General features: G+C 38.0%; 1 protein-coding gene across 2 annotated transcripts in view; it reads left to right on the top strand.

Moving 5' to 3' along the window:
• The window catches only part of RPGRIP1L (RPGRIP1 like), a 96,381-nt gene extending 74,927 nt beyond the window's left edge, over window positions 1–21,454 (top strand). The window contains exons 23-26 of one of the 2 annotated variants that reach the window (XM_065925348.1): window positions 2,776–2,959; window positions 11,024–11,108; window positions 15,947–16,080; window positions 18,517–21,454. In XM_065925348.1, coding sequence (XP_065781420.1) covers window positions 2,776–2,959; window positions 11,024–11,108; window positions 15,947–16,080; window positions 18,517–18,629 — 516 coding nt within the window. In that variant the 3' untranslated portion in view covers window positions 18,630–21,454. Of the gene's footprint in view, window positions 1–2,775; window positions 2,960–11,023; window positions 11,109–15,946; window positions 16,081–18,516 lie in introns of those variants that run through there. The other variant, XM_065925349.1, reaches the window with a different exon arrangement.
• Window positions 21,455–21,728: the final 274 nt, after the last annotated feature.

The following is a 21,728-nucleotide window of genomic DNA, read 5'->3' as shown; positions in this document are numbered from 1 at the left end:
GGATATGGTGAGTGTGAAAATGGAGATTTGCAAGAATGGCTCCAAGGTCTCCTGGTTGTGGGTGACCAGGTAGATGGTGATGTCATCACCTGAGATAACAAGTATCAGGGTGAATGAGAGTGGTGGAGAGGAGAGAGTGTGAGTTCATTTTTTGCACTAAATTGGAGTTGTCTGCTACACAGTTGATGGTGCTTCTTATCTTCAGAATCTTTGCATATCATCTAGTTGAACTTTTGATTCACAGAGGCATGAGCGGAACCAGAATTGTTCCGATGTTGAAAAAGAAGTTGGCTAGGCTGATTAACCAAAATTTATAATGTTTGAAAATTGTTTATTCAGGGCATGCTTCCCTAGATACATACTGTTTGGAACTTACCCCCTTTTTGGACTTAGGTTGATTCGTGTAGCCTTAAAGGAACAAAGAAATGATAACTGATAACTCTGTTAAGTTAGAGAATTGAAAAGGACATAATCTAGAGTTAAAGAGGCTGGGGAGGTGGGAAGAAAACTAAGAGAAAAGAAAAAATGATCTAGGCCAGAAAGAAGACAGACATCATAAAAAGAAATTTAAAGCTTTTTTGGGGGAGGGGATAATATAATGGGTTTCTTTTGGTTTATTTGGTTTTGGTGTTCTGTTTGTCATCCAAGTATCTACATTTATTTAGTATGTAGACTATATTTTGTATACAGTCTTATTTGACAGCCTAAGTTCATTTTGACAGTAATACAAGTTTTCATACAGGGATTGTACAGTTAATATATTATTAATTTTTAAAAAAACACTTAAATAAATTTGATTCCCCTGCTATTTAAAAGTTAATTTGTCTCTTCATTGGATTCTATGATAACCAGATTTTACATTCCTCTCATTCACAATGTGAAAATAGCAATGTATACACCTCTTTTCCTTTTGTGATAGCTGTTTTCTTTTAATTCTTTTGTGCAGAAGCGGTCTAACCACAGCACAGCACAGGAATGTTTTATGTTATTGTCATAACAATCCTAAGTTTGTCAAATTGCAAGTTATGTAAAAGACTTAATTATGCATTGTGCTGCAGTTGAACCAGAAGTATAAAATAGTTTGTGTGTATGCTGTTTTGACAACCACAATACGTTTTAAGGAAAAATAATATTTAAAATGTTTTCGTTACTATGTTAGTCCTCGGCAAGCAGGGAAGGGCTTTTCTGAAGTGAGATTAGACAATAGAGCCAACTTCATTTTTTATGCACGTGAACAGAGAGGGCTTGAGGTTATTAGTTGAAACCGAGTAACCTTTCCAGGCTTTCATCTCTTTCTTTTCAAATTTGAATATGAAAAGCATATTCAAGTCAAAGACCATCACTTTAATGACATTTGGCAGTCATTTGATTTATTAGGTTTTAGAAAAAATTTTCCTTTAAATATTTCATCATACTATGCTAATCCTAGTAATATTGCCAGCTGCAGCCTTGTACCTGTATTAGTGGAGACAGAATGGTGTGGAATTTTCTCTGTCATCCTAGTAAAATTTCCATGAATCTACTGAATAATAAAATAACCTTATTGAAATATTCAGATTTGGGTTTTTAGTTAAAGTGTCTTAGAATACATAATAAAAGAAAATGTCTTTTGAAAGAAGGGGGTAAAATTACTTCATCAAATATTGAGGGGGTTTGCCAGCAATGGAAATTGTTCTTTATGGGAATATTCTTTACAATAGGGTACTTATGCTTTTCAGTTTGATTAATTATATTATATACTTTGAAATATCAAAATAGTAATTGCTATGGTGAATTTACACACTGATTTACATTTGACAATGAATTCCTAAAAGTTAGTTATATAAGCAGGTCTTAGTATCAGGATTTTTAGTATTATTTTAAGTTATATAATTTACAGTAGCATACCTCTGAATTTAATAAAGAGAGATTTAGTAAGGGGGAATAAAGAACAAATTTTAAATTGTAAACATTTAAAATTAAATTGAGTAAACATTTGACTGAGGAATTATCTTGGTGTGATCTAATTTTTAAGTCATAGTCTATCATTTGTTTTAAATTATTGTTCAAGGAAACATATGACTCACATATAATGTTTGTTACACTAAAATCTATTAAATAAGGATTGAGATGAAAATTACACAAATATATTTTTTCACTAATTCTGTAAAAATGAGATAATAAATTGTAAGAAAATTATGTTAAATTCAATAAAAATTTGTCTTTTGTTTGAAAACTTATTACTCATTAAATGAAATATGTTATGGAAGAATACACATGAGAATGAGCTGTAGCCCTACTTAATATGGATTCATACAGTTATTTATGTTAGCATATTAGCTATAAAGTGTTCAACAGGCTTTGATCTTTGAATAATCAAAACTTTCTCAGGTACCACAGAGTAAAATAAAAGCAGTGATAAACATGTATTTCACTACATAGTTTGAATCAAGGCCAACTGATATGTGTCATTCCGAAAGCAGTTGGAGATGAAGATCTCATAATCTTCACTCCTGATGGACTACTAGGGGGTATTTATAGCCTCAAATGTAAATCAGGAGACTATTGCCATGACACTGTTAACTTCAAACCCTGGGGCATTAGGAGCTCATTCTCTCTCTCTCTGTCGTGAATAATCTACCATGTGTAACTAGACAGTAGGGTACAATACCATCCAAAAAAAGAAATCAATGAAGGCCAGTACCTTCATGTTTTATTTAAAATTGACAGTGAAAAAAGAGTAAAGGATTTTTTTTTTTGTTTCTTTATTGTGCTTTGTTTTCGTTCTTTAAACAGCCACCAGAAAAAATCCAGATTGAGATCATAGCCCTAAGCCTTAATGATTCCCGAGTAACTGCAGATGACACTATCCAGCGACTCTTTGTGGAATGCCGATTCTACAGTCTCCCCGCTGAAGAGACACCCGTGTCACTTCCAAAACCCAAGAGCGGCCAGTGGGTCTACTATAATTATAGCAATGGTAGGTATGGTATTTATAATAATAGACTTTTATCTGTGAAGGAAGCCAAAGGAACACAAGAAAGTACAATTGTCTAATGTTCACATAAAATCATCGAAGTATTATCAGAATAGATGAATGAAAGCCAAACCTGTAGCATAAGGATTAAGAGATTAAATTTAAAATTCAGTTGGCCCTTTGTGTCCATGGGTTCTGCATCTTCAGATTCAACTAAAACACAATGGAAAACACCTGGGGAAAAAAATTCCAGAAAATTCCAAGAAGCAAAAATTATACTTACCATGCATCCACAATTTTTTACATCATAAAGTTTCATAAGTAATCCAGAGATGATTTAAAGTATACAGGATGTGCACAGGTTATAAGCAAATACTATGCCATTTCATATAAAGGACTTGAGCATCCTTGGATGTTGATAGTTGCAGGGATCCTGGAACCAACCCCCCTTGATACTAAGGGACAACTGTAATGCTAAAGTTATATCAAAAACAGTGGGGAAAAGATGTTCTAGATCTTCCTGGTATATCACAGTATCAGTAGAAAAATGCCACCTGCATCTAAAGTTGAATTTAATCAAAAAATGTATTTCAAGGGGAATAAAAGAACTAGTTTTTTTAAATCATGATTCTAACAATTGAATGTCCTATTTTTCCCCACATTTCTGCTCAGTATCATCACATAGATGTTTTTTTACAATATACATGTATATCTCTCCTAGTGTTTAGATGTTCAGGATTTTAATTGAGTGATATAAGTTCTTACAGTATCTTTTCATTTTTAGCCCACACATCCCTTCATAGCAGCCAGCAGGTTTTCTGTTTTAAGGCTTTATCATCTATCAGCTAGTTCACATGACAATCTGCTAGGCCAGTACAGACCCAATAGACTCTCTGTAAATTCTTAGATCAACCAACTTTAGGATGATTTTAAGGATAGTAGGTATCAGTGTATAATTAGAGGGGAGTAAAAAATCTTATCAGGCTGCCATGACCGTAAATTAAAACTGCTTATTAACTTCTTCAAAAGCCCTATGTTAAAACAAACCAGAACGATGGAGTGTTACATTATCTTTAGCAAAACAGGCCATCTCATGCTAGTTGAACACCAATATTTTTTTCTCACAAGTTTTATAAATTTCATTTTGATCAATATGTACAATCATGCTATTGTACCAAAAGGATTGTAAATGCTCATGGTTTGTTTGTGTTGCAACTGGCATTTTTAGAAAACATGTTCATTGCTTGAGATAGTAATCATGAGTATGCAGAGATCTGGTCTAGTCTACCTTGTATCTACAGGTCTTACTAGTTATGAGAACTTGGGCAAGGTGTTTAAATTTCATGATTCCCCATTTTATCTATTGAATAAGGTGCTAAGAACCCTTCCAGTTGAGATGCTATCATTCTATGATTAAGAGGTAGGTTAAGAAGTCACTTGAGGAATAAGTAGCGTGGTCAGGATAAGAATCTGATTTCTCCTTCCTATCACTGACCTGATCTAACAGAACATTTCCAAAGACTTTTTCACACTTCCTAAAGATCTTTTAACTGCAAAGTATCAGAAAAGTAAGCCATAATCACAGTATTATTATTAATGAAAAAACTGTTACTGAACTAGCTTTAATGAAGGTACCCCCAAGAAAAGAGAGAAGCGCTTCTGTTTTTTTTTAAATTATTACTCATTGTAAAGGTTAGCAGGAGACTGTTTGGTTGAACTGACAACAAAATTGTTTTTTAGAAGTTGGTTATGCATTGAGAAATTTGGCCATGCAGCACAACAGATGTTTCCATTGGCTTAAGGAGCAATGCGCGTTATTCTTTGGGGAAACCTGTAGTACATGATCAAGTTTCCTGAATTTTGTTCAGTCTCACATGATGACCTAGGTCTCTCTGGACTTTCTGTCAGTTGCTAGGTTGGGGCTTCCCTGTGATAGCTCAGTTGGGAAAGAATCCACCTGCAATGCAGGAGACCCTGGTTTGATTCCTGGGTCAGGAAGATCCGCTGGAGAAGGGGTAGGCTACAACACTCCAGTATTCTTGGGCTTCCCTCATGGCTCAGCTGGTAAAGAATCCACCTGCAATGCAGGAGACCTGGGCTGGATCCCTGGGTTGGAAAGATCCCCTAGAGAAGGGAATGGCTACCTACTCCAGTATCCTGGCCCGGAGAATTCCATGGACTGTATAGTCCATGCGGTCGCAAAGAGTCGGACACGACTAAGTGATTTTCATGCACTTCAGGTTGGTTAGTTGGCATTGATTTGTTTTTGTTTTTGTTTTTGATATTTTCATTTTACTACAAGATACACTACTAACTAATTGGTATTTTAGTATTTCTGATGAATTATTAATAGTCACCTGATAGCAACAAGAAAACCAGTAATCTATTAGAATTGAATTCATTAAAAGTATTTACTATACCTTTCTGCAGCTTCTGTTTCTACCTATTGAGTTTTGACTATATAGAATTTTCAAGATTAATTGAAAAGAATTTTAAGGATATTTATATGGTGGGAAGGGAGAGAAATGTACTTTGGGCTTAGAAGCAAATTAATGCTGTTTTACATCTGTTGTATCTAAAAAAAATGAAGTCCTAGATCATCAGCAAATTTGAGAAATAATTATTATTAACCTTGTAGAAGGCTTATTTTTCACTTAAGGAGGGCATATTGAAAGTGCTTATTTTTAAATTATTATGTTTGCATCTCCTTCCTTGTAGGAGAATCTCCTTGAATCTTTGCTTCATAAATAACTTCTCTCATTCATCTAATTATTGTAACGATTTAGCATTCATTTGTTACTTGATATAAAAGGTCAATATAATGTAGCCTTACATTTTCCAAATCTTATTAAATGTTAATGAAAGTAGTTTTATTTCCAAACTGACTCTTTAACTGAGACAAAATTTAAAGGCCAACTAGTGCATGCTGTCCCCTATTTGAACACCATACCAGTTGAGAGGTGAACTGAACCTTGCGATGATTTTACTCTGAGGTATGACTTGAATCTACTCAGAAGGGATTTGTATACTGAGGCCTGAATTAGGTACATAAAATGAGAGGTTTAGACTAGTGATCCCCAGGATTATTCATAGCCTAATTCAGTCTTTATTAAGAGGTGTTAGTACCAGTTTCACATACACAAAATAGATCTTTTTTAAGGCTACTAACACTAGGGGGGAAAAAAAAAGAATCAAAGTTGAATTAACTTGCTAGACATGGGTAGCAAAAACAAAAGTTGTATTTTATTGGGCTTGAAAATTTTACTTGGAGAGTGCTGAGAGAGCAAGAGAATAGTTTGGTTAAAAAAAATAAGATTAATGGTAGATCTAAAGAATGTTGTCTGGACTGAATAACATCTTCTAGAGAGTTGACAGTGGGAAGGAAAAAAGATTAATGAAATTGTCCAAAGTTTTTATGAGTCTTATACAGATCTAGGCCTTTAGTCTCTGAGCACTGAACAGTCTATCTGTTGGAACAATTAAAGTTTAATTCAGAAGATGAAAAGGATGCAGAACTTTAGATTTTGTTACTAATGGGAGGAAAAACCTGGCAAAGATAAGGACTGAGGGGAGATAATACTTTAATACAAAAGTTATCTGAGATTCAAGGTTATCAACCCTTAGCCTGCCAGGTGCCTGTGTCCATGGGATTCTCCAGGCAAGAATACTGGAGGGGGTTGCTGTGCCCTCCTCCAGGGGATCTTCCAGACCCAGGGGTCGAACCTGCATCTCTTATGTCTCCTGCATTGGCAGGTGGGTTCTTTACCTCTAATGCCACCTGGGAAGCCCCCTTATATAATTAAACTATCTGCATTTCTTCTGCCAAATAAGATTGCTAAAGAAAACAGGGATTTCCCCAGCCTGCAGACGTGAGGGATGTAGTTTTCTGATTTGTTTTTGTTTTTTATTGGAGTGTAGTTGCTTTGTAATGTTTTGTTAAGTTTCTGCTCTACAGCAAAGTGAGTCAGTTATACCTATACGTGGGTTGTGTTTTTAATGGTAGAGAATTTAAGATCACCTCACTATTTGGACTACTGGTTTGTATCTTTTTTGAGACACATCCTTTCACTAAATTTATGTCAAATTCTAGCAAATCCCAAACCCATGTGGCTTCTGATGAGAATGAAAGGTAATTATCTTAACTTTTGGAGAGTTCAGATTCATTTCATAATCACCAGGATTGCTTTTTAATGGATATTTTGAAATGTAGATTTTTTTTTTTTTTTTTTACCCACCTAATGCAGAATATCAAATGGATATTCTTGGGATCATAACCTGATTAGAGGTATTAACCTAAGTGTCTCCCACATGTTTAACAGACACAAAAAATGTTTTCTAGTTTCTGATCCTTTTCAGAAACCAGGCAAAGGAGCTGATTTCAAAAACTGATTTCAAAAGTCAACCAAGGGTCTAAACCTTGGTTCTCAATGGTATCCTGGCCAGCAGCTGGGAAGATGTTAGACATGCAGGTTCTCAGGCCTTCTCCACGCCTACGGAGTTAGAAGTTGAAGGTGAGCCTAGTCACCTGCATTCTGTCACATCCTGCAGGGATCCTGATGCACATTAAAGACTAAGAACCATCAGAATAGATGGAGCTCCTCACTCACACGAGCGGGAAGCCGCACTTCTCACTTAGTGCACTTTTGAAGAACCAGACTCTTCAGGGAGCAGCTGGAGTTTTTCCAAAAAGGAATTTTTTTTTCCAAGTATAGTTGTACAGTGTTGTATGTTAGTTTTAGGTGTACAGTGATGCAGTTACATACACACATACAAATATATATATATTTCTTTTTCAGGTTCTTTTCCCCTTAGAGGTTATTACAAAATATTGAGTATAGTCCCGTATGCTATTCAGTAGGTCCCTATTGTTTACCTGTTTTATATAGAGTAGTGTGAATCTATGAACCCAGAACTCCTAGCTTATCCCTCCCCCCACCTTTTCCCCTTCAGTAACCATAAGTTTGATTTCTTTCTCTGCTTTGTAAATAAGTTCATTTGTCTCTTTTTTTTCTTATTTTTAGATTCTACATAAAAACAATATCATATAATATATGTCTTTGGCTTACTTCACTTGGTATGATAATCTCTAGGTCCATCCATGTTGCTGCAGATAGCATTATTTCATTCTTTTCAGTGGCTGAGTAATATTCCATTGTATATACATACATTTATTTGGAAGATGTGGTATATATACTATGTGCGCACACACACACACACACACCCCCCACATCTCCATTCACCTGCTGATGGACATTTAGGTTGCTCCCATGTCTTGACCATTGTAAACAGTGCTGCAGTGAACATTTGGGTGCATGTTTCTTTTTGAATTACAGTTTTCTCTGGATCTGTGCCCAGGAGTGGGATTGCTGGCTCATATGGTAGTTCTGTTTTTAGTTTCTTAAGGAAACTTCATACTATGCTCCATAGTGGCTGCACCATTTTACATTCCCACCAACAGTGTAGGTGGGTTCTTTTCTCACCACACCCTCTCCAGCGTTTATTATTTGTTGAAAAGGAATTTTTGGAAGTGTTGAGTCAAGAGAATTGGTTAAGGTACCAGTGTAATGAGGCAGTATCCCTTTAAGAAAGCGTGAAAGGAGAGTGAGGTGGCTTCTCTTGACACAGTGATGGAAGTCGCTCACATTTCAGTCTGTGCTAACCGCATGGTTGCAGCTTGAACAACAGGAAGAGTTCTGGCCTCATGTGGAAGAAGGAGGTTTAGCACAGAGGTTAAGAAGGCAGGCCATGAGGCAGACCTTCCTGGATTCAAATTCTAGCTCCGCCACTTCCTAGCTAGGTTACTTGAGGCAAATTACTTACGTTCTCTAGTCTGCTTGATCGTCTGTAAATTGTGGGTCAGCATGGTTCTTAACAGATGTGACTGCAGTAAGCAAAACATTGAGTGTAGTATGTAGTACATAAACGTCACTCACTAAATGGTGGCCATCACTGTTTTCATCTTTGTTAACAGACTAGGAAATACAGTGTGCTAGTCAACTGAAGGAAGCAAAAGCAAGATGTGTCCCAGCTACACCAGTTTTCACCAGTTTCAGTGCTGTTCAGTCGCTCGGTCGTGTCCCGGCTCTGCGACACCACGGGCTGCAGCACGTCAGGCTTCCGTGTCCTTCACCATCTCCTGGAGCTTTCTCAAACTCATGTCTACTGAGTCGGTGGTGCCATCCAACCATCTTGTCCTCCATCATCCCCTTCTCCTCCTGCCTTCAATCTTTCCCAGCATCAGGGTCTTTTCTAAAGACTCAGCTCTTCACATCAGGTAGCCAAAGCATTCTTCAGTGGTAAAGATGTTTTTTTAAAACGTTGAACATAGTATTGCCAAAGATTCAGCAATTATACTTCTGGAAAGACACCTAAAAGAATTAAAAGCAAGGACTCTGACAGAGTTTGTACATCATGTTCAGCACAGCATTATTCACAATAGCCAGGAGGTGAACAACCTAAATACCCATCAGAAGACATAAAATGTGGTGTGGTGTGCATGCTAAGTCATTTCAGTCATGTGCCACTCTTTGCATTCCCGTGGACTGTAGCCCACTAGCCTCTTCTGTCCATGGAATTTTCCAGGCAAGAATACTGGAGTGGGTTGCCATTCTCTTCTCCAGGAGATCTTCCTCACCCAGGGATCAAACCCACATCTCTTACATCGCCTGCCTTGGCAGGTGGGTTCTGGTGGCTAAAATGAGGTCCCACTGCTCTTCCCATAGTGGAAGAGCATGACTTTTTCAAAAAGCATGACATTTTGGCATTGATAAGTAACACACTATATTTATAAAATTTACAAGAACGCTTTGTCTTTTTCGATTTGTGTAAATCACAGTAACTTACATAATTGGTCACACTCACCGGTACGGCATCGTGCAGAGAACAATAAGCTCAGAGCTGTAGTGTGACCTTGGTTCTTCCTTCTCTTAAACCCCCAGCCCACCCCGACTCAGACCTCTGCGCCCCTCACCATGTGTGCCTAACTCAGTGCCTGGCATGGACCGTCTTTGGCACTCAGTTTTTACTCAACTGAGCCAAGGATTAAATGAGTTGATAGCATCATAATTTGAGATTGAACTCAAATTGTCCAGGGAAACATTCTCAGTATAAAATATGTTTGTTCCCAGTGAAACCTAGCTTTAGAATTGTCGTGGTATCTTTCACACTGTGTGTGATAAAGGGATAATCTCTAAATTGAGATCTGGTCACCAGAGAGACTTTAACTCCAAAATGGCATCTGAAAAAGAAATGTCTTCCACAGCTAAGTTATGACTGAAGGGCTGCCAAGCTGAGAAAAAAATAAGCAGGATGAAAAGTGAAGTGTTCACACTCCAAGATGCCATTTTCCCAAAGTGCAGACATTTATTTACTTTTACGTGTTCACCATCTTCTTCCTGATGGGATTCAGATGAGTTATCTAATCTGATATTTCAGCTCTGTAAAGTCTAGCCACATCCCTGCATGCCAGCATGTACCTTGAAAACCCACAGACAAACTTCACACCCGAAAAAGCCTCTCCCCGCCTCCCTCCACAAGTCTATCCCGTATCCCCCACCCAACCACGAACAAACGTCAGCCTGTGAATTTCCTCAACCCAACGCACTAGGATGCCTCTTTTATTTCGTGTTGTGGCAGGAAAGGAGGATTAAATTACCGGGGCTGTCAGGAAGGACAAGCTCTCTGCCATACATTATCATTATCACTCGCTCCTTGGGTGAAAGAAAATGCAGTAAATCCCTCAAATACAAAGCAGTAAAGACCGCTGGCTTTTACTGCCGTGACTGCCACCGCCATTAACAGGCAGTGACAGCGATGTGGCACTCTCAGATGTTGCTTGTATCTTTTCTGACAGCGTGCACATAGACCTGCCAGTGACATGACATTAGATCACATGACTGTTCAGATTTGATTCTGGTTTCCAGCGCTGCTTTCTTTTCCCAGGCGTACAAGCGAGGTGGCACGCATCTCTAAAAACAGGTATTTATACAAATACAGAATGGTACTAACGTCGCATATTCCTGAGTGACTGCCTCCTGTGAATTTTTTTTTTTTTTTTTTTTGGTTTAGTGATCTACGTGGATAAAGAAAACAACCAGGCCAAGAGAGACATCTTAAAAGCTATACTACTGAAACAAGAGATGCCTAATAGAAGGTACATTTTAAGCATTCTAAATTACCTGATGGTTTATACAAGGTAGCATGGTATGGTTTAAAAAAAAATAGCACAAGATAAGGAAGCAAAACATACCTTCCCTGATTCGCTGTGTGTCCTTGAACGAGTATGTGACCTCTCTGCGTCTCTTTCCTCCTAGAAATATCATGGCCCTGCCTGTCCTACAGAGTAAAGATCCTAGAGTGCTCTGCAAACCAAAAGACCCGTACAGTGTAGTTAGTATATAAAGCACCTCACCGCCACGCTAAAGCTCCTCACAGTGATTGCCAGGAGGGGGCGCTCTGGACCCAGTGTCTGGAGTGTAAATTCTTGTTCCCTCACTAGCTGTCTGACCCCAGACCACCACCGTCTGCCTCACTTTCCGCACCTGTAAAATGGAAACAATAATTCCATATAGGGTGGTTGTGAGGGTTGTGATGATAACATGTTAGATGGATAGACTAGCTCCTCACACAGAGTTTAAGTGCACGGTAGGTATTCACTGCAGTCATGATAAGCAGTAGTAAGTATATAATAATATTATTATTTGTAATAGCTCCTCAGCCTTTGAGACATTTTTCCATCACTATCACGGTTTAATAATTCATCATTTCATGTTATTTTTTAATGTCTTTTTGGGCAAATTTGAACAGGGCACTTTGCATTTTGGGTCAGTATAGAAATTAAACCTTTTCGAGAAGGAGAAGAAGAATGTGATCTTAGTGAGTTCGTGCATTTGAGTGAACACCCATCCATGCAGCCTGAGGTGTTACCTCAGTGCCGCCTATGAACGCTGAGCTGGGCTTCACCGATGACCCTTTACTGGCTCATCCCCCTCGGCCTGGGGGGCCCCTTTATCTCTCCATTGTCTTCCTCTCCTTGCCTTTATGGCCCATGATGATACAGCTGCTCACTGCCTTACCTGAGCTTAGCCCCCAACCTGAGAAAGAGACTCAAGTTCATCTCTTTGCTCGAGGTCATCAAGTGAATGTTCACAACATTAGATTTTTCAAAAGAGCTTTCAAACCAGCATCCAGTCTTCTGTTTCATGAAAGGAAACTGAAATTCTTAGTTCTTAGGATCCGACAGTGACTTTTTCTTTAAGTCCTTGAAATACATGTATTGTTTCCTTGGATCTTGATTCTGAAGAAAGAGTAGGAAAACCCTGTTAATTACTTTAAGGTTTGGTGTTTTTCCCAGGACGGTAGATAGTCACTCAGATTTTACTTACTTTGTATACTTAAGTTTCTTTCAAGGCCCCCTCACATACCACCAGTCCCTCAGGCATCGCAGGTCACTAGTGATTAGACCACACTGGCCATGTCACCTGCTTCTCTGTGGTCGACAAGCTAGTTATCACTGTCCAGAACTGAGCTTTAAAAAATAAAATTAGAAGTCCACAATAACTATAATGACTCCCACTCCTCCACCATTGTTTCTGTTAAAATTTCTAAATGCCCCCCAAAGACACAAATGTTCCTGTCATTTTAGAAAAACACAGTAAAAGGCGATGCAGGGGCAGAGTGACTAACTCGGGGCTGATGCAGCCGAGGGAGGGCTTGGAGCGCCAGCCGCGAGCTCCTCTGCCTGCCAAGGGAGGGACGGGGCCATCGCGGGAGGCAGTGTCATTTTCTTAAGAAAAAAAAAGAATTTACATTTGTCCACAGCCAAAAGACAGCTGTGATTCCAGTGAATGTTCTCGCTTCTTGTAAATACTCAGGTCACATTACTCCAAGTACCTCCTAGATTATGAGAACGTGTTTGCTCAGACAGCAGCCCTCTCGTAAACTGGTGATAACATATTCAGCCACAGCTAGATAAGTTTGACCAAACTTCCCTGACACATATAAAATGAGGTGCATTGTATAATATAGTGAATTACATATAGCACCTTTGCTTGCTGCCCCATGCTATATTTACAAGTAGATAAGCGTCACATTAAAAGTGAGGCAACACACTGAAATGGAAGTCTGAAAACTATTTCTTTGAAGTCATAGTTTTGACACTGCCTTAAGGCTTCTTTTTGGTTTCATTTCTTCCCTGCAAGTGTTCTTCTGTGCAGATCCAGCATAAAATTCACAGGTGACCCTTAGTCTCTTCTATCCTGTTTAATATAAAAAGGAAGTATTTCAGAGTGTGGAAAGAATCAAAAATGGTAAATGATCTAAGGAGTTTCACTGTCTTCTGGTTTCCCTAAATGACAACAAACATTTGAGGTCTCAATCTTGAGGCCCATCCAGCACCAAGCTGGCCTTCTCCAGCCAGTCTTCAACTAGGACTTCGGTTTTGCAGTTCACACAGTAGTTCAACAAACATTTATGATCCCTACCTACGTATCAGGAACTAAAATGCTGGATAAGAGGAAGTCTCTGCACTCATGGAATATACATCTCGCTGAGGGAGACATCCAACAAGTCAACCAACTCTACATTACAGTAGGTACTAAGAGAAAGCTAAACAAGGGACTCCCCTGGCAATCCAGTGGTTAGGGCTCCAAGCTTCCACTGCCAGGCCTGGGCTCGCTCCCTGGCCTAAGATCCCAAGATCCATGTAGCCCAGCCAAAAAAAAGTAGGAGTAAAGAAAATAACAACATGAAGGCAAATCCAAGGAGATGACATTTAAGCTGGTTAGTGAAGCCTCTTCACATAAAGCAGGGTTCCATCTCTCTTGTCTGACAGGGTTCAAGGTAAGATAAGATGTGTCCACGCGAGTCCATGTATGTACATATACAGTTTAGCCTAAACCAAGGCTAAACTATATAGTTTTTAAACTGTCTTAGTGCACCTTCTTCCCTTTTCAGCCTAACATTAATTTATTTCTGTATTTGATATCTCACTTTGCTCTCGACAGAATTTAAACCAGAAATACTGCTTTTTTTTTTTAATGTTTAGCCCTTTTGTTGGCATTTAAAAGGGTTTTTTTTTTTCCTTTTTGTCTAGAATTCTCATATATTCAGTGGAGGTTGTAGTCTGCATTTGTAAAGTGATAGATATTATCCTTAGATGAGACATTATTTAAGGATAACACTTAACATTATTGTTATAACCTTGTAGCCTCTATCTTCTCTGTAAGTCTTGTGGGTATAAAATGTGCATCAAATATCACTTCTAATTCCTTCTTTTCTAAGCACACTCATTTTAGGACAATATCTTTCATCATTATTCTTCTTGTTTGAGTGATATAGCCATTGGGTAATTTGGGCGTCTCTGTTTTCTATTGAAACAAGCTTTTCCCATGCCTTCTTTTTCTCTCCCCCTAGAAATGGAGAGGCTTAAGGAACTCTACCTAGGTTAAAAATAATAATAATAATAAGAGAGCAAACACTTATTTAGTGCTTACTGTGTTCCAGGTACTGTTTAATGTATCATCTAATTTGATCTTAACAAGAGCTGAATGAATTACTATCCTACAGATAGGGAAACTGAGATCAGAGAGGTCAAGTAATTTGTATAAAGTCACACAGCTAATAAATAGTAAGGCAGAAATTTGAACCCAAAATGGATGCCCTTAACCACTTAATCTTTTTTTTAACTTTTTACCTTGTACTGGGGTGTAGCTGATTAACAGTGTTGTGATGGTTTCAGGTGGACAGGGAAGGGACTCAGCCACACATACACATGTATTCCTTCTCCCCCAAACCCCCCTCCCATCCAGACTGCCACATAACATTGAGCAGAGTTTCCTGTGCTATACAGTAGGGCCTTGTTGTTAACCACTTAATTTCTCTATTTTATGCATCATATAAAATATCCATCTTACCCACTTTGCAGACCATTCTGTAGTCTTCACAATTATAGTTATTGTGTAAATAGGTATTACCTTTGGTTTCAACTTAAGGGATTTCTATTTCCTGAACAAAATGTGTCGCTAGCCAAAATGCAGGGACTTAGTAAAGAAATGAAATGTTAATACTTTTAGCAAATTATTTTAAAATATTGTCATGTTTACCTGTAAGTATTTGGAAAGGATTTTAACTGTGCATATTTTTTAAGGCACAGCGTCTCAGAGACTTAGATTTTTTACTGAAGAATGTTATCTAAGAAACAAGTTTCTTGTTTGCATCTGATTTGGGATGGATACATTTTGAAAATGGTTAATATGGTAGTTTACAAGGATTCATGGTTTAAGCTATGCTGCCAAGACATATCAAAAGACTACTTAACTGTAAATTCCTGTCATTTGGTCAATCCGTGTTTGGCCCAAACACAAGCCACTAATTCAAATCAGTTCCATCAGAACCCTACAATTATATGTCTAAAAGTAAAATAAAACTTGGATGCTATGATTGTAAGTTAAAAGCTTGCTGAAGTAATACAAACATTTCATATAGCTGTTGGGCAGAACTGCAGCATTTATCTAACATAATTCAGAATATATAGAACACAGTTGGTTAAGCTGCTTATTAGAAACTCTAAAATTGTGCGTTTCTATAGAAAATGTTGCTTTTCTGTTGAAAACACTGCCCTAACCTCCATGGTTTTTACTCACTTGATCCTTTAAGCCTCAACAGTAGACATGTCAAAATATGATCAGATAATTGTGTAATAGAGTGAACATCTGGTTCTTCTCTTCGCCTAGTAATTTTCTCAGATTCTAGAGATAAATGGTAATCAGTGCTGAGAAAAGTGAATTAGTGTTCATGTGAAGTCTGGGTGTGTGCTAATCATTCTAATCACTCATAGAATAATTTATCTAATGCACTTTTCTTTTTATTGGAATGATAGAAAACTTTGAAATGTCACAATTTGTGATTTTTTAAAAACCCGTTCAGGAGTCTTGTTTCCTTTGCGGTGGTTTCCTCTCACTTTCCGGGGATGTTCTCCCTTCCCCTCCTCAGTGTCCGCTTCACTGTGGTCAGTGACCCTCCTGAGGATGAGCAGGACCTGGAGTGTGAGGACGTTGGCATCGCTACCGTTGACCTCGCGGACGTGTTTCGGGAAGGAAGAGACATCATCGAGCAAAATATCGATGGTACGGGTGGAAGTGTTGCTCAATCTGTACCACCAGCAATTGCTGAAACCCAAAGCCTTTATTAAAACCTTTTTGCTGGCTGCAAAGATGTTGAGTCACACACGAGCTGAACCCTTTGCAACTCAAGCTGACTTTCTGTTGAAGCTGGAATCTTTCCCTGCATTCCCCTCCTTCTCTGCCTTCCTTTGAGTCAACAGAAATTTTAAAATAATTAATTGCGTTTCACAAGGAATTACTCATTTTGTTAGTATGGGGGGTGTCGGGGAGTGTGACAATAATTTGGCCATCAGATTGTTTTTAATGTTGTTTATAGAAGCCTCATGCCTTATTTCAGCTAAGGCATGCTATTCTGAGTGATTGTTACAGTGTCTTTTGCAAGGCTTCTCTTTAATTCCGTGTTATAATCCGGTGGTAGAGTCACAGCTAATAACTGAGTCATTCTGGTCACTTGCTTCTCATCAGGATTCAGGGAGGAGTTAGGGATTCTTTACAAAAAGCCCGCTTCTTGACTTTTACCTCACCAAGTATGAGTCCCACCAATGCCTAGTTTCTACTCTTTAATCCTTATGTAACACATTTAGAATCTGCTGAAGGAATTGTACTTTACAAAATCAAGACTTTTAATAATAATAATCAGGGATGGCCTGAGCTATACAATAAATGGAGCAATGAGGCTGAGTCCTAGTCTCACTTCTTAAGTCTGCAGAGCCATCCACAGCTGGAAGAATGTAAATGGTTTGTTAACTCATTGATTCATGCATTAACTGAACACTAAACTGGGCACCTCTTAAGTGCCAGGCACTCTGCTTATACCATAATTTAGCCGTCAGGCTTGCCCTGGATATGTGTCAAGTGCGCCAAATTCAGGATCAAGCCAAATAATTAACCAAGTTAGACCAAGTAACCAAATTAGAAACCTGTTCTGGGAAATTTTATAATCTGTACACATCACATACATATCATATACATGTCACAACTTTGGTAGGCATAGAAGAAAAAGATGAGAGGATTAAAATATTAACCTAAATCCAATAAAGACAGTCAGAACCAAGAGACAAAAAGGATCAAAATTATCTCTGCTTTGTATTCTTAATCTCTTCTCCAGTCAGTTCTGTTTCACACACCATCTTCTCACTCTGCAAGACCACACGTGACCATATTGACCTGATGTAGACACCTATTGTGGCCTTGTTCTGGGAAAGAGTCAGAAAATTAAAACACTAGTCAGGTCAGTTTTTTATTGCTTTGCCAGACATAGACATGAAACATCCCAAAGAAGAGGTGAAGACTCCTCTCTGTACTGGGGACCACCTGTGCCCCCGCAGTCTCCCTACCTGCTCATTTCTCTAAGTCTTTGTATATTAAGTTTTATATGAAGGTTTCCTTACAAATTTTCTTGGAATTAGGCACACACATATTAAAAGTTCAAGAAAACCACACATACAAAAACAAAAGAAACTGTATAGACTCCTAAGTGCTCTCAGACTTACCAGAGCCAAAATGCTGGCCTTGAAATAACTAGTAGGTGTCACTGTTCACAGAGGGTGGAGCCTGAATCAACAGCCCATTTCGCTGCCACCCCTGAACTCAGAGAATGATCAAACAATCCCCCTTTGGCACACCATTGAAAGCTGTGCCTCCTTCCCAGAGAAGCCCACTGACACTCAAAAATTTTACATTTTCTTTCCTGCAACATCTGTTCGTAGATCCCCAAAACCAGTCCATAGACTTTTTAAGATTCTGGGTCTGCCTTTTTAACTTTTTCTCATTTCACATATCATCTGTTTTTTAATATTTATTTGGCTGTGCTGGGTCTTAGTTGTAGCATATGGGATCTTTAGTTGCAGCATGCAAACTCTTAGTGGCATGTGGGATCTAGTTCCCCAGCCAGGGATCGAACATGGGCCCCCTGAATTGGGAACATGAAGTCTTAGCCACTGGACCGCCAGGCAAGTCCCACATATAATCTATTTTAAATGGAATGTTTCCCTTAGAAAGATAAATAAGCATTTCAAATTATGATCACATAATTTCTTTAGAGTGGGTTGCCATTCTGTTATTTGCTAACACTCTATGTTAGAACAAATTCTTCACTGTCATATATTGATCCCTTTTAGACTTTTTGTTTCTAAGAAATTCTGATTCTATGTGGGAATCATTATCCTATAGCCTTTCTACTAGGTAAAGGTCAGGATCAGATAATTAGTTTTAACTCTAGAAGCAATGTGTATTCATACATGCCTACATGCCATACCTCTGAAATGGGTATACACATTCATACACACATGACAAACTTTAATTCTTAGATTTCTGATACCAGTGAATTTGGGACTTTTATAGAGCTGTTTTCATCTTTTCAACTACTATTTCAATTAGGCTTATCTCAAGAAAAATCTGTTGAATGATATTAACACTTCTCTGCTATTCTCTCCCTAGTTTTGGATGCCAGAGCAGGTGGTGGAGGTATTGGCAAGCTCAGGGTAACAGTCGAAGCACTCCATGCCCTACGGTCTGTCTACGAGCAATTCAGAGATGACTTGGAGGCTTGAAAGAAACTGTTCCAGAGGCATCTCCTACTCCTGAGTAAATGCTCACATGAAAGCGTTTAGATGAGGTTTCTGTAATTACTCTGGTGTATGTAATCTATAATTCATGGGAAGCTGGGGCGGGGAGGACCGGGGTTTGAAGTGTTCAAGTTTTGTATACTTTTTCATTTGTTTATTTTTCTATTCCCTTCTTCCCATGACTGCCACCCCTTGAGAACTTAAGTTCTCCACAGTGGGCAACACCTTCTCAATAATTTATACCTACATGATAACATGAGAAAGTCTATTTGCATTTTCAACATTTCCTTATGAAGAACTGAAACGCAATTCCCATTTTTATTTTTAATAAGCAAAATAGCATAAATCTTAGAAAACCTCTGAAAAAGAAATACTTTTATGTTATCCCTAATTTTCCCACTAAATGGAATGCCTATGATTAGCCTCATTAAGAGTTTTATGCTGTGAAGATTTTATTAGAAGCAATATATGAAAATTACTTGGATTAATGTGTTAATCTTCCTCTTTAAAATGCTAATATCCATTTTATGCACATTAAAGCTCAGTATGCATTTTCTTTGATGCATGCCGTTTCTATCAATTAAATATAAAGAATGAGACTTGGCACCAACTTATTAAATCACTGCAAGTTTTATTTTTCCTTCCTAAAAAGTATAGCTTTTCTTATTAATATTTGTATTGTTTTCAGATATTTGTAATGGTCACATGGATCCAGGGATGTGTGTATATAAAGAAGAAATATTTATACATGAAATATACACTTTGAAAACTTAGCTTATGACAGAGAAAGAAAATACTAAAAATATGACTCAGATTCTGATATGCTTAGTTAGACCTGAAAGGAGTATCTTTTTATCATTTTTTTAAAATTTACATCAAGCTTGTACAATGCTCGGGTGTATCTGGATAACCAGATCCTTGAAAAGCAGCTCAGAAAGTTAATTTTCTAGCTTTTACTCAATCTCACTGAAGGATTTAATTGATATTTTTAATGGAGCTGTGAATCAATGCTGCAAAGGAATTGTCTCTAGAGGTCTAGGATATAATGCATTTCATTTTTTAATTTACTTTTTTATTTGTCATTTTCTTCAAAGGATTTTTATAGGCTGTGGGTTTTCACTGTTTGCAAACAGGCTATGTTCCTTCTTAAGCATATGTAAAGTATTCAGAGAGATAAGTAATTTATTAAAATCTACCTAATTTGCCGTGATATATTAAATCTCTGCTTCAGTGATCACAGACCATTTCATTTAGAGAATTAGGCATTCCCTCTTTGTGTGATTAAAGCTCTGGAAAATGAGTTCTTTGCTCCTATTTGTGAACATTCAAAGCCTGCTAATGGCAAGAAGATGGAATAGATTATGAGACAATTCATTACAGTTCAACAGAAAAAAAAAAAGCAGCCATAATGCAAAAATGCAAGTATGAATATCTGCATATAGTTTGAACCATCTGTGCTCTAATGACTTCAATAATGACTCTCGTCTTTAAGAGGCTTTGAAATGACATCCGTACAATATTAATTTGTTGATGTACATTGTGGAACCAGTAGAGTATGACCTGACCACAGAAATCTATAAATTCTGTCTCTACCATTGGGCCTCCCTGTCTGGGGCCTGCCATCTCCAGGAAGAATCTTGCTCTCATCAAACTCGGCAAATCTTCATAACAGCTCATTCCTCTGAAGCCTTCCAGAGACCACAAACATCTGCAGACTAAACCTCTCCAACCCTAGTAAACAGCCACATGTTTGTTGTCACTTCAGCTGGCTCTGAGCTCATCTTTTTGGCCTCTCTTTCTAGCTTTCTTTGGCTTTAAGCAGTTACAGTGTCATTAAGGCCCGTAATATTCCCTGCAGTAATTTAAAACAGCCGGATTATACCCTGGGATTAACTGAGTGGTTTCTGAGACATTTATTGTGGTATTCTCCCAGGAGGTTTGTGTTATTGTTTTAAAACGTTACATCCCAAACTAAATGCCCTTTCTGTAGGGAGAAGACCAGATTGTGCTGACTTCTTATGATCTCGAAGTGGAAAAGGGAAGTTTTTATTAGAAATCTGCTGAGATCTAGTCAACTGTATAGAATATATATCTCAGCTGACATCAGAGCACTAGCCACATTTCTGTCACTTTCATGTGTACCATAACAGATAACTTAAGATTCCTTTTCTAGTTTTAAAATACTCAGCCTCAAATTACATGAATTTTCACAAAACTCATTTTCCTAAGGAGCTGAATAACTGCTGGCACATCCTGAAGTGGATAAGTGATCCTGGATGCTTCAGACAGGTTTCTAGGATAGCTTTTTGTTTTGTCTTGGGTTGACCAGAGTTCACTGAAAAGTTTCCCACCTTTTAGGATCAAGAGCAATGTTTTTCTCCTGGTGAGCCAAGCCTGATCCAATGAGTATGGCTTGAGGGTAGAGGGGCCTGGCCACACAAATGCACCCATTTAAGGTAAGGCCTGTGTGAACTTACAGCTCTTGGTGTAAACGAACACAGTACACTCAGCACTTTTGGGGGCTGAAATGCTTTTAGTTTGGAAATATAAATAGAGATGTGATGTGGTATGTGGGAGAGTGTATTTTACATGTTTTTTTGCCTACTGTAGTAGAAATGTCAAATTCCTAGCCACTGTCATGAGAAGCAGTTGACAAAAATAAGTTTTATGGTTTACAGTGTGGTTTACGTAGAGAACATTTCTCTTCACTCTCAGTTTCAACATGTTTTCTAAATTATCATGGTTTATTGCCGTTTAACTTAAATTAGTTTTTTTAAGAATAAATAGAGAATATATTTAATCAAATAAAGAACAGCCACGTTGAAATTCTACTGTTGCTGCCATTCACTCGTTACCACAAAATGCAAATAATTTCTGTGTATTATGAAGAAGTGTGGGCCGAGAGCGGTTGTGTGATTGGGAAGGCTCTGCATGCACCCATGTTCCTACAACAAAACATAAATTATTTTAGTAATCTGACATCAAGAGCTGTGACAATGAAAACCACTTCTTACACATGTTCTAACAAGAATCTGATTAACATTTCTGTGGATATGGAAAATACGTTTTTTTAGTCAACCTGGC

This window comes from Muntiacus reevesi, chromosome 2 (assembly GCF_963930625.1).
Source record: "Muntiacus reevesi chromosome 2, mMunRee1.1, whole genome shotgun sequence".
NCBI classification, from domain to species: domain Eukaryota; kingdom Metazoa; phylum Chordata; class Mammalia; order Artiodactyla; family Cervidae; genus Muntiacus; species Muntiacus reevesi.
This window is presented reverse-complemented; position numbering and strand designations above follow the sequence as displayed.